This window comes from Phascolarctos cinereus, unplaced genomic scaffold (assembly GCF_003287225.1).
Source record: "Phascolarctos cinereus isolate Bilbo 61053 unplaced genomic scaffold, phaCin_HiC Scaffold_1;HRSCAF=81, whole genome shotgun sequence".
Taxonomy (NCBI): domain Eukaryota; kingdom Metazoa; phylum Chordata; class Mammalia; order Diprotodontia; family Phascolarctidae; genus Phascolarctos; species Phascolarctos cinereus.
In genome coordinates this window covers 263300209-263313019 of record NW_027555514.1, presented here as the reverse complement: position 1 = coordinate 263313019, position 12811 = coordinate 263300209, and the positions used below count along the sequence as shown (strand labels likewise).

The 12811-nt window shown below is 43.0% G+C and overlaps 1 protein-coding gene across 2 annotated transcripts in view; it reads right to left on the bottom strand.

The window, feature by feature from the left end:
• Nucleotides 1–12811, bottom strand: part of PLXNC1 (plexin C1) — a 229315-nt gene that overhangs the window by 111961 nt on the left and 104543 nt on the right. For both annotated transcript variants that reach the window (XM_021006436.2, XM_021006435.2), the window contains exons 10-12: nt 9025–9164; nt 1764–1943; nt 549–636 (exon numbers count right to left, since the gene is read on the bottom strand). In XM_021006436.2, coding sequence (XP_020862095.1) covers nt 549–636; nt 1764–1943; nt 9025–9164 — 408 coding nt within the window. The remainder of the gene's footprint in view (nt 1–548; nt 637–1763; nt 1944–9024; nt 9165–12811) is intronic.

The following is a 12811-nucleotide window of genomic DNA, read 5'->3' as shown; positions in this document are numbered from 1 at the left end:
ATGTCAGGGAGACTTGAATTCAACTCTTGCTTTTGAAACATACTGTCTGGATGAGCCTGGGCAGGGCACTTAACCTTGGGCTAAGTTACTGAGCTGGTACCAATATGCATTACTAGAGAAAGTTTCCTGTCAAGGTCATGGCAATGACAACATAGGTCTGGACAGAAAAGAAAAAAGAAGGCAAAAAACAATATAGGTTTCCTAAATTAATTTTATGGGCAGCTAGGTGGTACAGTGGGTAGAGTGGCCAGTCCTAGAGTCAGGAAGACCCGAGTTCAAACATGTCCTCAGACACTTACTAGCTGTGTGACCCTGGGCAAGTCACTTAACCCTGTTTGCCTCAGTTTCCTCATCTGTAAAATGAGCTGCAGAAGGAAATGGCAAAGCACTCCAAGTGTCTTTGCCAAGAAAACCCCAAATGGGGTCACAAAGAGTCAGACACGACTGAAAACAACTGCACAACAGTAACAATAAAATCAACTTTAGTTTTCACAGTAGCAGAGTGATAAGTGAAAATGACAATCATAAGATGTGTTCTTATGACTTACACTGAAATCTCCTTTCACTTCATGGGAAATAATTAAACTGTCAATTACATCGAAATTCTGGCCCTCTATGGTTATATTTTGACCGCCACTGCAAAAATGAACAAAGAAATTATTGACCAGTTAGGATATGTCACAGTTAATACTTAAACCTCTTCCTTCCCTCCCACCCCCCTAGGCTAACAAAGCAATTGTCAAACTTGGGGACAAATTTAATTGGAACTACAAGTCTACTTTACATTTGTGAGATTATATCCAAATCAAAGTCTCCATACTGTGCAAAAGAGACAGTTAGCTCTCTGCTAGACAAATTTCCTCTAAACCTCTGTTGATATAGACTAGGAAACATTCATTCACTGGGACAGAAGTCTGGGCATGTTAGCTCAATTGGATGGAGTCCCTGTTGACAGCAAAGCCAATGACATGGGTTTGAAACAGCAAGCCTTCCATCTGAAATCAGCCAGTCTATTTACCTTATCTATCTGTGGCACAAGCCTCAGAGGAAAGGGTCTCAGAGGCGGTCCAGCCACTGCTGTGCAAACACTCAGGGTCAGTCATACACCTTGCTATATGACAATGTCTTCGTGGTTTGCCTTTGGGAGTGGCTTATGAGCAAATAAAAGATAAACACCTCCTAGATCCACTTCATACCCAGCCCTGAGCTATAGGAACATGGGAGAAGCTTTCAAAGAGATCTTAATTTGTAGCTGAAACCAGGAATTACTTTGAAAATCAGATGTAGTGTGAAGAGGTAGCAATAGGTTTCAACTTTCACACCTGTGTCTAGAGGCTAATTTAACCACAGGGAGGTTTTCTGCTTATTTACTGTATTTGTCAAGAGGTGTTCAAATTGGGGTATTTTCGACTTGGTTTGGAATTTCCCTTCCTTCTGTTAGGGGAACCTTTGAAAGGTTTTCATTCTGGTTTCTCTCCACCCAAATACATGTTGATGAAACCAATGTCTTTTAATACTATGTTTGTGTTTATTTAACAACAGCAAAGGAAAAAAAAAAAGAGAGTGGACCTGAGATTCGAGCAGTTACATTGGGGCAGCTAGGTGGTGCAGTGCATAGAGTACCGGCCCTGGAGTCAGGAGGACCTGAGTTCAAATCTGGCCTCAGACACATAACACTTACTAGCAGTGTGACCCTGGGCAAGTCACTTAATCCCAATTGCTTCATCACAAAAAGCAAAAAAAAAAAAAGAGAGAGAAGGTACCTGATCCACGTGACAGCTGGGAATATTAATGAACACCACGGCAGTGCAACGAAAGATAGCGTCCCAGCAGGAAAGCAGTCACCATCATCAAACTGGATACAAACGTCCTTCATTTCCTTACGGCTTGATGGGAGAGAGAATTTCATATGTGTGTCGTTCAGCACCTGGTGAACATGTATTCTAGAATAGATGGGGAAAAGGACACTTAAATAAAGTAATAATTTGACCACTGATGAATACCTATTACAGAATCTTAAATTCATTAGAATCATACTAACCCAGGATTTACTAAGGAAACACCTACATCCAATTGCCTCTTATTCAGAGGGCTTATAATCAGTTTCTGGATTACCTGGGGATTCATTTCCTCCTCATCTCACCTGGTGTGAGAACCTTCATTAATGGGAGAAAGAAAGACGAGGAAAAAAATCTAACCTATGCAAGCATTTGATAACTATCCATTAAGCTCCTGCTTTATGTCAGGCACTGTGATAGATGCTGAGCCACAAAGAGAAAGATGAGACAGGGAGGTGAGAGAGGAAGTGAGAATGAAGAATCTAGGAGAATGGAGGGTGTGACTCTAGAGGACCAGAAGAACGATGGCGCCCACAAGAGAAATGGGGAGATCCGAAAAGGAGAACTGGGTTCAAGGGGAAAATAATAAGTTCTGCTTTGGATGGGATGATTTGGGGATGCCCATGGAACATCCAGGTGGAGATGTCCAGCCCATAGTGAGACATACAGGACTGCAGTTTAATGATAAGCCCCAGATATGTAGATTTGGGAGTCATCTGCATAGAGATGATTACTAAATCCACAGGAGTTGATGGAAAGGGAATTGATTTTGCTGCTTTGGAAAGGGACATCAAGAGGCTTTGTAGTTCAATTTGTTCATGTTACAGCTGAGGAAACTGAGGTCCAGGGAAGGTAGGTGATTTGCCAAGGTCATAGAGCTAATAAGCATCAGAGCTGAGAGCTGAAACTAGATCTTCCACTTTATTTCTCTCTACTTTACTCTCAATGAACTATCATGTAAGGCTTCATTGGAGATACCCAGTGAGGATGGACCTCCCAAGCCATCTCATTCTACTTTGAGAAAGTCTGACCTTCTTTACATGGAGCCTAAATCTTCCTTCTTATCACTTCAACCCTTTGCACCAAGGTCTGCTCTCTGGGGCAAAGTAGAACTAATCTCAGCTTTCTTCCTCTCCCAGAATTAGTCTTAACTTTCCAGACTTTTATCTACCATGCCACGGCAAGCTTCACATCGAGGGAAGAGAGGATTAGGACAGCAAGCGGTGAATTGTGGGAACTGAGTGAGCCGCACTGGCTCTATCTTGTGACTCAGTTCTGGAGCTAGCTAAGTTTCTATTCAATTGGGTCTAATCCAAATTCTGCCCTGTGAGAAAACTTAATTCAGTTGTGGGAAGTGGGAGAAAATCTTATTGTACTGTTTGAACCTAGCCCTGGGAAGGTGGACCATCTCTAGCCGCTACTTAGAGATCCCTAGCTTAGGGCCTGGGTAATGTTGACCAGAAACCCAGTCAGACCCAACAACTGAGGCGAGGAGCTTTCTCACAATTACGTATCTCAAGTAACTCGCCTCTTATCTCAAAACTAGCCCCATACTAATCAATCAGTCACTGTTTCCATGTTCCTTTGATTTTACAGACACTTTGGGGGAGTGGGATACCTCTTTTTCTGATTTCAGAGAACTGCATCTATTCACTCTTCCCCTCCCAACTTGGAGAGTCCCCAATCTTTTATCCAATTAGAAATCAGATTACCTAATGTTGTAATGTTTCCTTTTTAACTAATTGGCCTTATTTGATTGTTTTTAATGTACAAAAGTCCGTCTCCCCGTGTATTCAGGGTCTGTCCGAGCCTAAGCTGAGGAGGTCTGCTCCTGGTTCGTTGGGCAATCGACACGCATTGCTTTATAAATTGATATATTCTGAAGATGGAACCTTTGTTTCACCAGTCATTTCATCATTCACCTGCCACAACACCCTGAAGGCATATTCCACCCCTGGAGATCCTTCTTCTGATCAACTGGTTCCTCCCAGAACCTCCATTTCTCTACAGACTCTATTCCTGGCTATTTGGACTCTCTCCACCACGGCCCTGGGTGGATACATCTCTCCCGCTCGTGTTTTTTCAGGCTTGCCCTTTATATTTTGTCTTTCTCCATTAGAATATAAGCTCCTTGAGGGCATGGACTATCTTTCTTTATGCTTATATTTGTATCTCAGCACTTAGCACAGTTTCTGGCATACAGTTGGTACTTAATAAATGCTTGTTGTCTCGACTTGCCTCTGCACCACAGCCCTTTGAATACAAGAAAGCTATTATACATACATATCCCCCAAGAGCTCAACATCCCCAGTTCTATGGATGGCATGATTTTGAGACCCCTCACCATCCTGTTTGTCCCCTTCTGGATATTCCTTAGGTCGTCAATGCCCTTTCTAAAATGGTGTATTTAGGGGCAGCTAGGTGGCGCAGTAGATAGAGCTCCAAACTTGGAGTAAGGAGGACCTGAGTTCAAATCCAGCCTCAGACACTTGACACTTACTAGCTGTGTGACCCTGGGCAAGTCACTTAACCCTGATTGGCTTACCAAAAAACAAACAACAACAAAAAAACAAATAAGATGGCGTATTTAGAATTAAACGCAACACTCCAGATGTGCCCTGACCAGAACATGGTACAATACAAAGAAATATCTGAGAGAAAAGGTCCCCAAATACACCAGGTGAATGGATGGGACCTTTCCATCACTGCCCCACAGGTCCAGCTCCAGAAGTGACACTGGGGACCCCACAGTAAACCAAGAAGCCAACTTAGAAGCAAAGTGGGGAAGTAAAAAGAAAGAATTCAAAGAACCAGGCTTACAACCCTAGCTTTTTCTGGAAATTTTCCAGATTTACTCTCTCTAACCTTAGAGTAAGGGTTAACCTAGAGTCTATGAATTTGTTCGTGTTTTAAGTTTGATAACCACGTTTCAGTATAATTGCGTTTCTTTGTAATCCCACATTTCATTTTATGTATTTAAAAACCGTGTTCTGAGAAAGGATCGATAAGCTTCACCAGAATGCCAGAGGAATAATCCATGATATAAAAAAAGCCTAGAACCCCTGGTCTATGATGACTGAAAGCCTTCAACCACAACACTGGTCAACTGACAGGTTTCAAGGAGTCCATGGACATAGATGGGGGAAAAATACATCTTTATGTCAATAGACTCATTTCCTTGGCAATCCTATGAATTGTATAAGGGGTCCATAAGCTTCACCAGATTGCCAAAGTGGTCCCTGACACAGTTAAGAACCCCTGCCTTGGAGGAAAGGCACCTGACCTCAGCGGGCCTCAGTTTCCCCATCTCTAAAAAGAGGGAGCTAGGCTCAATGACCTCTAAGACCTCTCCCGGCTCTCAATCTGTGTTCCTAAATCAGCCTCCTAGAAATCCTCCGACTTGGAGATGACTATGGGATAGATGTCTGGATATACGCAAGGTCTCCTTAAACTGGCCAGAGCAGCCTTGGGGATCAGGCAAAGAACCACAGGGAGGCAGCCCGCAGCTTCTGCCTTTCTGGGAAACTTTAGGCTAAAAGAGGCTCCAAGCAGCATAAATAATTAAGAGCTGGCTGTATTTGCATAATGCCTGGCACAATTTTGACACACAGCAACACTCTATTATTCCTATCTGAAGTATGCATGTATTATTAAGGAGCAAAAATAAGTTCCGGAAACACCTAAATCACATTCTGGGTTCGCACCACCTCAATGCCACATGAGTGTGTTTTCCTTCTGCAAGCTCTTGTGATTAGCAGGGGAAAAAACCCAACTACAAACAAAATTGAAGACGGAGGATCCCAGTTCAAATCTCAGCTCTGTCACTTATCACCTGTGTGATTGTAGGTAAGTCTATCTCTCTGGTTCTTGGCTGCCTCATCTGTAAAATGAAGGTTTTGGACAAGAGGAAGCTAGGTGGTGCAGCAGATAAGCATGGGCATGGAGTCAAGAAGACCAGGGTTCAAGTCCTGTCTCAGACACTTGCTAGCTGTGTGACCCTGGGCAAGTCACTTCATTGTACTTTATCAGTAAAATGATGGTTGGTGGTCTCCAAGGCCCCTTTCAGCTCTAAATTTATGATCCTATGGCAACTTAGCTTTTTATGGCCTTTCTAGCTCCAAAATTAGTCATAGTCATTATAAAATTAATGAGTTATTCAAGGAGAAAATTACTAGCAAGGGAGACCTCTATAGCAACCATGAGCGTAAATCAGAGTGATTGGGGTCAAAATTGAGCTTTGAATTTTACTGACTCTAGGTGCCCTTAAGTAAATCTTTCCCTTTCACTCTCTGGGTCTCAGTTTCCTCATTTGTAAAATGATGAGATTGGATTCGATGGCTGGTGAGGTCCCTTCTAAGACTAACTATGACATTATAAAACTGATAGGACGTTAAAATCCCAAATTAATAGCTAACTACAAGAGAGCCATGTGACAACAGAAGGTTCACCGGTCTCCTCATTCCTTCTCAGCACACGTCCCTGTCCTTTAGGAATGACAGGATGATGATTCAGGTTAAAGCAATCAAACAATGTTCTATCGTTAAGGGAACGTGACCTTTGCTGCCAGTGACCTTGGGCTTCCTGCCACAGATGTGGTTACAGAGATGTTCCTCAGATAGGGATCTGTTAGCCATTTAATTTAATAACTCCAGCACATCAAGGCCCATTCAGAATTGAAATGCTGGCATAATCAGTCAGAAATAGGCAGACTCCCTGAAAAACACATATTGTTTCCACAGAGCTGATCACCTTTCTGCACAAACACAGGTGGCTAACTTCACAATTTCAGTTATATCAAGAAACTGGGGCGGGGGTGAGGGGGGAATGTAGTAATAAGGTATTTAATCTGAATAAAAGCTGTGAAAATGACATTGCCGTGAAGAGATAAGCGCAGTGTGCAGCTAATTTTAGAAAATGGCAAAAACATAGGAATAAGGCCAGTGAGAAACAGTCGACTTCACCAAGAACACAGATACCAAATTCACTGATTCAGAATGGAATGATAATTGTGTGTGTATGTAGCAAATGGATTACAACAGAAAGCTCAGTGAATGAAGCTGGCGTGGAAAATGATATATGCTTATCTCTGAGGAGCTAAAACCTAAAACCCCACAGGTCTGGGGAACAGGGCACAGTGAGCTGACCTCCAAGCCAGCAAAACCTGGGTTCCAGTCCAGCCCCTGACACTGATTGCCTGAGTGACCCCGGGCAAAGGCATTTAGCCTATAAGGCGACTCAAGGACACTAAGCTGAAGAAGAGGTGGTAAGCTGTACTGGTAAAAGAGCTTCCTCACCTAGGGACTCCCTGGACTGAGGAGATGACGACACAGGTCCTGTCCTTATTCTTACTACAAAAACTGGTTCAGCATTCGATTTCGAATAAATCACAACTATAGCATGTTTTGTTATAAAATTTTTCAAAAACTTCTGGGTAATGAGAGGGATGGGGAGAAGGAAAGAGAGATGAAGGAAAAAGAGCAGAAGAAAGCAGGGGAGCTGAGGGGGGAGAGAGAGGAAAAGAGAAGGGGAAAAAGAAGGGGAAAGGGAAGAAAGGGGAAAGGGAGGGAGAGGGAAGGAGGGAAGGAAGAAAGGAAGCAGTGAAAGAGAAGGGAAGTGGGGGGCAGAGGAAAGGGAGAGGGGAAAAAAGAGGAGGAGAGGGAGACAGAAAGAAAGAGAGAGAGAGAGAGAGAGAGAGAGAGAGAGAGAGAGAGAGAGAGAGAGAGAGAGAGAGAAGAGAGAGAAGAGAGGGAGGAGGCAGTAGAAGAGAGTGGAAGAGGAGAGGATGGGAGTGAAGAGGAGAAGAAAAAAGGGAGAGGGGTAAAGAACAGAGGGAGGAGAGGGAAGGGAGAGAGAGGACAGAGGAAGAGAGGGAGGAGGAAGGGAGAGAAAAGAAATGGCAGATGAATAGAGGAAAAGAGAGGGAGGGCAAAGAGGGATGAGGGAAAGAGGAGAGATGGGAAGAGACAGAAGAGGGGGAGGGAAGGAAGGGAGACCAGAAAGAAAAAATATGTGCATATTTACATTGATGTATATTGATGTAGATTTTTTCCATGAAGCACCATGGGGTCATGGATAAGGAGCTGGCCTCAAAGGCCAAGTGGGGCAGTGGAAAGGTCAGTGGGTCTAGAGTCAGAGGACCTGGGTTCTAATCCTTTCTCGGCAATCTTCTACTTGTATGAACTTGAGCAGGCCTCTCAACTTCCTGGGCCTCAGTTTCCCCATCTATAAAATGAGGGGGGTGGGACTAAGATTCCTCCAGATCTAAAATTATGCTCTCGAGTAGGCTGTTACCTCTCCACACCTGGACTCTCACACTAGACTTGTGGAGGGTCTTCTTCCTCTAGTCTCTCCCCACTCCAGACCATCTTCCACTCACCTACCTAACTGATCTTCCTCAAGCACAGGCCTGACCACATCATCCCCCACCCCCCCCAATAAACTCCAGTAAATGTAAAATATAAAAATATATAAAATATAAAAATATCAAATCCTATTTGGCTTTTAAAGCACTTCATGACCTGACCCTCTCCCACTTCTACAGTCTTCTTACACTTCTCTGCCTTCCACTTACTCTATGACCTAATGACACCACTCTCCTGGCTGTTCCTCTCATGGAATCTTCCATCTCCCAACACTGGCTCTCTCTGTGCCTGGAATTCTCTTGCTCCTCATCTCTACCTCCCGACCTCTCTGGCTTCCTTGAAGTCTCAGCTAAAATCTCACTTTCTGCAAGAAGACTTTCTCCATCTCCCTTAATTCTAGTGTCTTCCCTTCTGAGACCACCTTCAGTTAATCCTGTCGTATCTTATTGGTATATAGCATCATTTACACGTTGTCTCCCCCTTTAGATTTTGAAAGCATGAACTGTTTTTGGTTTTTGTTTTTTGTCTTATATGCAGTCTGTGGGGGCATTTTCTTTGGTATCTCAGCTCAAACCCTCTTACGATAAATTCCAAATGGAGTACTGAAATTATTTCATGGCACTGGGATTTTGTTATATTGAATATTTTCCCCCTAAATAACAATAAGATAAGATCTGGGGCTTGGAAACCATTTGTGTTCTATGGAGATTTTTTATTTTACCCTAATTGGAGAAAGAAATGGCAAACCATTCTGGTATGTTTGCCAAGAAAACCCTATAAGGCGTCATGGAGAGTTGGACACAATTGAACAATAATTGACTCACACATCTTGGTCACAAGTGCTGGTTCCTTTCAGTATCATGGAGATGTTAGAGGCTTGTGTAAAGTTGGCGCCGGTGACAATCATGTCACTTTTCCCCAGGGTTGATACTTTCTGTGGCATTATGGAATGGATGGAGAAGATCTGTGGGAAATCCAAGACCAACAAATGCTAGATTAATGATAGAAAGTAATATAACTGTCCTTTGAAGAAATCATCAGAATACTGCAATATTTTGCAAATAAATGCAGACACTTTAACAAAAATCAATGAATTCAGAAGGAAAGGGCCTTAAATTTCACCTGTCTCTCAACTCACAAAAGCATTAGGTCAAACCAATTAGTTTTTATCTCAAAAGAAACAAAACGGAGTTGAAGACTTTGACGTTACAATAATCTCAAAACGCTTTCTACCTCGATGCCTTTGAGATTCGAAAAATAAACATGGCAACGCACGGAAGCCAAAGGAAGCCAGCTGCCATAGGCTTCACAACATACATAATTATCATAATTCTAAATGATCATGCCTTATGCTTGCAGAGCACTGGAGAGTTTCCAACACACTTGTACATATGCCAGCTCGATGTGATAGGAAAAGAACCTTCGTTCGAGAGTCAAAGAGACTCTGCTTCCAGTGGGACCTCAGATACTTCCTACATGCATGAGACCTTGGGCAAATCTGTCAGTCATTCAACCAACAAACATTTATGAAGCACTTACTATGTGTCAGGCACTGGGCTAAATGCTGAGGATACAAATACAAGCAAAAAGTAAAACAATCCCTGCCTTCAAGGAACTTACATTCTAATAAGGGGAGACAAAACATAAAAGGGGAGGAATGGAGGGAGTGGCTAAGTTTAGAGAATGACAGAGGGATGGTTGGTCTGGGGCCTGTCATCAAAACGGCGGCTCTGGGAAGAATTCACCTAATCTCCTTGGGCCTCAAATTTTCTCATCTGTAAAATGAGGTGTTTGGATTAGATGACCTTTAAGGTCCTTCCAACTCATTATTCTCATTTGAACCTTGTAACCAATTAACTCCTGACTCCAGGGCCCATACTCTATCCACCATGCTATTTAGCTGCGCTAAATTCTCTGTAAGTTTCTTTAGATCCTGTGGCCTTTTCATCCCACAGCATACCTTGGTTCCTGTAAACCTCCTTCTTCCACTAGTGAATTCATGCCAGAACCACCATTTTGAGGAAGACGCCAGGCCAACCACGTTCATTACTCAAATGGCCCTGTTTCTACTTCTCCAAATTTAGGTACTATGCCCCTTACCTTATCTCCCCCCACCCTTTGTTGTATGGTCTTCACCACTTAGAAGATAAGCTCCTTGAGGGCAGGAGATGTCTTTCTTTTTGCTTATATTTTATCCCCAGTGGTTAACACAGAGCCTGGCACATAATAAGCACTTAGTTAGTAAATGGTGGAACGGGGACTCAAACTTTGTTCTTTAGACAGCTACGCTACTGGCTGTATTGTATTACAGTGCCTCCAAATTTAAAAAGAAAATTACAGAGAAATTTAATTCTTCAAAGAACAATTACTTTTTAAGAAAGAACAGCAGTGAGCCAAGGAATCAGACAATGGAAGAGCCGTAAGTCAGAGACTAGCCACCTAATATCAAAATGACAAATATCTACATCAAACTAGGGTGGATGATTGTTTTCTTTCTTCTTGAGGATCTCCAGGGATGGACACATCAAAGCCTCCTTTGATGCCGTTAGCCAAACTAGCATTTTTTTTTTAGACTCATAAGATTATAGCTCTAGGGCTAGGAAGACTCCTAGGTCATCTAGTACAACTCTTTCATTTTACAGATGAGGAAACTGAGGGCCAAAGAGACATAATCTCTTGCTCAATGTCAATGTAGGTAGTGCCAGAAGCCTGATTGGAACTCAGACCTCTGTCTCCAAAGCCAGCTCTTTCTCCTATTCCAGTATGATCTCCTCTATACCACTATTAGTCTTCCCTTACGTCCAACTCTATAAAGATCCCAAAGCAGGATATTAATTTAGAGCGAGAAGGCTCATTACAGGTTATCTAGCCTCACCTCCTCAGTTTACTCATGATGAAGTGATTTGCCCTGTTGTTGTCTGTCCTTCGTTTTCAAAGAGGACCAATGACATCACAAGGACGATGTCTTGACTTGCTTGTCAATTAGGCAGAAGGAAGGCAGGACTGGGCAAAGTCATCAGCCTCACTCTCTCCTCCAGGGTCATCGAAGTCCAGTGGCAAGACAAAGGTCAAGATGACGAACGATGGCCTAGGGCGCAGTGGGTGACCTTGGCCTTCGCTCAGTCATAACAGGGCGGCCAGGTGGTGCAGTAGATGGAGTGCAGGCCTGGAGTCAGAGTTAGTGTTCCATCATTTCAGTCATGTCTGACTCTTTGTGACCCCATCTGGGTTTCTTGGCAAAGATACCAGGATGGTTTGTCATTTCCTTCTCCAGCTCATTTTACAGATAAGGAAACTGAGGCAGAGTGAGGTGAAATGATTTGCCTAGGGTCACATAGCTAGGAAATTTCTGAGTCTAGATTTGAATTCAGGTCTTCCTGACTCTAAGCCAGAGCTCCATCCACTGCACCACCTAGCTGCCCCATTATTACTAACTCAAGAAGACCTTATTTCAGATTTGGCCTCAGATTTACTAGCTGTGTGACCCTGGGCAAATCACTTCACCCTGTTTGCCTCAGTTTCCTCATCTGTAAAATGAACTGGAGAAGGAAATGGCAAACCACTCCAGTATCTTTGCCAAGAAAACCCCCAAGAGTTGGACATGACTGAAAACAATTGAACAAGCACAATACTTCGTAATAAATAGCAGAGTCAAAAATTGATTCCAGTCCACTGCCTCTAAGTACTCTTAACAATGCATCAATCAGGTGCTGGGCTTCCCTTCATCGGAGGCCTTCACCTTTCTGTTGTAGAGGAAATTTCTCCCCCCAAGTATTGGTTGCACCTGATGACCTCTGAGGTCCCTTCCAACTCCGAGATTTTATGACATTGGCCAGGCTTCCATTCAAGCTCATTTTCTCAGGCTGAGTACACAGATAACAACTAATCAGTATTCCTCCCACTCCCAGCAAAAGGTCCTTTGTCTACCTGAAGAAAATAACCACATAATCCTTCAACCTTTTCTTCTTTAGATTATAAATAATCCCTTTAACCTTTCTCCATAGCAACCATTTCCCCCCCATCTCTCTAATACTTTTGTTGTTCTTCAGATCCTAAGAGTAAAGTCATAGAGATCATCATTACAGATGGGGAAACTGAGGCCCAGATGTCTCCCAACTTGCTGGAGGTTTTGTTGTTCAGTTGTGTCCCACTCTTTGTGACTCTATTTGGGGTCTTCTTGGCGAAAATAATGGAGTGGTTTGCCATTTCCTTCTCCAATTCATTTTACAGATAAGGATACAGACAGAGGTGAAGTGATTAACCCAGGGTTACACAGCTACTAAGTTTCTGAGGCAGGATTTGAACTAAGATGAGTCTTCCTGACTCCAGGCCCAGTACTCTATCCATTACACCACCTAGCTGCCTTTGCCTGGGGTTACACAGATAGTAACAGAGCTGGAAAACTTAGCCAAGCCTTCCAACTTCAAATTTCAGAGTTTCTCTTATATCACACTTTCCAGTTTCTTCATGTCCTTCACACACACATACACACACACATACACACACACACACACACACACACACACACACACACACACACACACGACACAATACTCTAACAAAGACCTCACTAATGCTGAGGGCAGCAGACAGCTTATTTTTTATCTCTTA